Source organism: Sinocyclocheilus rhinocerous, unplaced genomic scaffold (genome assembly GCF_001515625.1).
Source record: "Sinocyclocheilus rhinocerous isolate Xijiao unplaced genomic scaffold, SAMN03320098_v1.1 scaffold2835, whole genome shotgun sequence".
NCBI classification, from domain to species: Eukaryota; Metazoa; Chordata; class Actinopteri; order Cypriniformes; family Cyprinidae; genus Sinocyclocheilus; species Sinocyclocheilus rhinocerous.
Window position 1 is genome coordinate 161727 of NW_015664204.1, and position 2247 is coordinate 163973.

Consider the following 2247-nt stretch of genomic DNA (forward strand, 5'->3'; position numbering starts at 1 on the left):
CTTACACACACACACTCACACTCACTCACTCACTCACACACACATACAATACGCTTACTCACACACACACACAGACACACACACACACACACACACACACACTGGCTGCTTCATGCTGTGAATCTTCAAATGAACTTTGTGCTGCTGTGTGACGGGAGAGTTTTCTCTTTTGTGTGTTTATTCCACCAAACTTTAGAAGTACTGTTCGAAGGTTTGGAATAATTAAGGCTTTTTATTTTTCTGAAAGAAGTCTCTTCTGCTCACCAAGGCTGTGTTTATTTGAAAATACAGTAAAAAATGTGAAATATTATTAGAATGTAACACAGCTGTTTTCTATGAGAATCTCTGCTAAACTGTAATGTATTTCTGTGATGCGCAGCTGTATTTTCAGCATCATTACTCCAGTCTTCAGTGTCACATGATCTTCAGAAATCATTCTAATATGCTGATTTGAAAACAGTTATTCAATATTTTTGAATCAAGCGGATACAGTCTTGGTGAGCAGAAGAGTCTTCAGGAAGGTTAAACTCGTCAGATGGTCGTTAGCGTGCCTCTAGAGAGTCGCTCTGCTCTGGTTTATGAGCTGTAATTGCAGGGCGTCCGGGACACAAAAACACACTCAGATACCAAACAAAATCTGCTTTGGGCTTCTTCTGTGTGACTGAACCACCAGGAAGCTCCAAGAACAAATACTGCATGTGATCTGGATTCAGATTCACTTCAGTTTCACACTCTTTCCTGAACTCACGCAGGCAGAGATGGAGGCTCATGGGAAATGTTCTTCCCTCAGGAAGCAGTCACTCCCTCACTTCCTGTCCTGATGTTTGATTGACAGCTGCACCCGTGCGATCGGGAGCTGATTGGTTGTATGTGTTTGGGGGCGGGGTCAGGGGTTGCCAGGGAAATGTTCAGCTGATTCAATGGGCATTCATGCTTTATTTTTATCACACAATAGCAGTGAAAAAAAGCTATTGTGTTATTTCCAGAGTTTGACGATGATTATTACTGTGATTAGAGCAGAAAGGTTATCGGCACGTCACAGGAGAACAGATTCATTTTTAGCTCTCGTCGAGCGTTAAAGGAAAAATCCACCCAAACATGACACGTTTACTCGTATGATCTTTATTTCTGTGAATCACACAGCAGACCTTCAGCAGGACCTTTTATGTGGCGTCTGACAGTATAAACGACTCAGATTGAAGATCAGATCTGAAAATGTGTGTAAGCAGTTGAAAAAAAACTGTAAGTTGTTTGTGTTTTGTTTGCAGTCACTATCCGAAGACGTCGTTCACTATCGTGACGGACACACCGGAGAACCTGCGTCTGAAGCAGCAGAGTGAGCTACAGAGTCAGGTGAGCGTCACACCTGTGTTTCCGGGCCAGGACTCATCTCGCATTGAATCTTGCATCAAAGCATTAAGCAGAAATCCAAAGCGTGTTTTATGATGGTGACCCAGATTTCTGCGCCGTCTTCCTTTGACTCTTCTGGATGTTCATGTAGAGCAGAAACACCGGCGTCACACGTCTGTTATTGATTACACATTGACGTTTGATCACAAAGATTATTCTCCACGCGAAACTCTGAGCCGATCTGGGAACTGAACAGAGAAGCGCTTTGAGTGATAAATGTTTCACGTTCTGCAGCGTTTGTGTTTCCAGGCGTTCAGATGAGTTCGTTCGGATCTCCGGCCGCGTTTGCTCGTTATGTTCAGTCGATTGAGCCGTGAGATCGACGCTGATGTCCCACATATCGCAGCGCAGTGTGTCTGTGTTTTACATCAGAGGATTGTGACCTAAAAACAGGTCACGGCTCTGTTCTGATCGTATCATAAAACACTGCGCTCACTGTAAAATATGTGATTCACACAGTGCTTCTGCTCATCATGAAGCAAACTATGAAGCACTCAGGATCTGGTTGATTCAGTCATAGTGAATCATGTCAGACTTCAGTGAAACCAGTTTAGATTTATTTTAGGCTTTTAAATGAAACCCTTTGACGGTGTGTGAAGATGGTTGTATAAGAGACATGTGTGTGTGTGTGTGTGAGTGTGTGTGTGTGTGTGTTAGTGTGTGAGTGTGTTAGTGTGTGAGAGTGTGTGTGTGTGTGTGTTAGTGTGTGTGTGTGTGAGTGTGTGAAACGACGCATCTGTCAAGCTGTTTGGTGATATAATGGAAAAGTGCACAGGAGAGGAGAAAGCAAATCTGCCCACATGCTAATTAAACGCATTCACGCATCTGGTAGTCCTG

At 43.4% G+C, this 2247-nt stretch overlaps 1 protein-coding gene across 1 annotated transcript in view; it reads left to right on the forward strand.

The window, feature by feature from the left end:
- LOC107729933 (LIM zinc-binding domain-containing Nebulette-like) overlaps positions 1 to 2247 on the forward strand; it is a 16632-nt gene that overhangs the window by 11129 nt on the left and 3256 nt on the right. The window contains exon 3 of the mRNA XM_016540671.1: positions 1269 to 1353. Within this exon, the coding sequence (XP_016396157.1) occupies positions 1269 to 1353 (85 nt within the window). The remainder of the gene's footprint in view (positions 1 to 1268; positions 1354 to 2247) is intronic.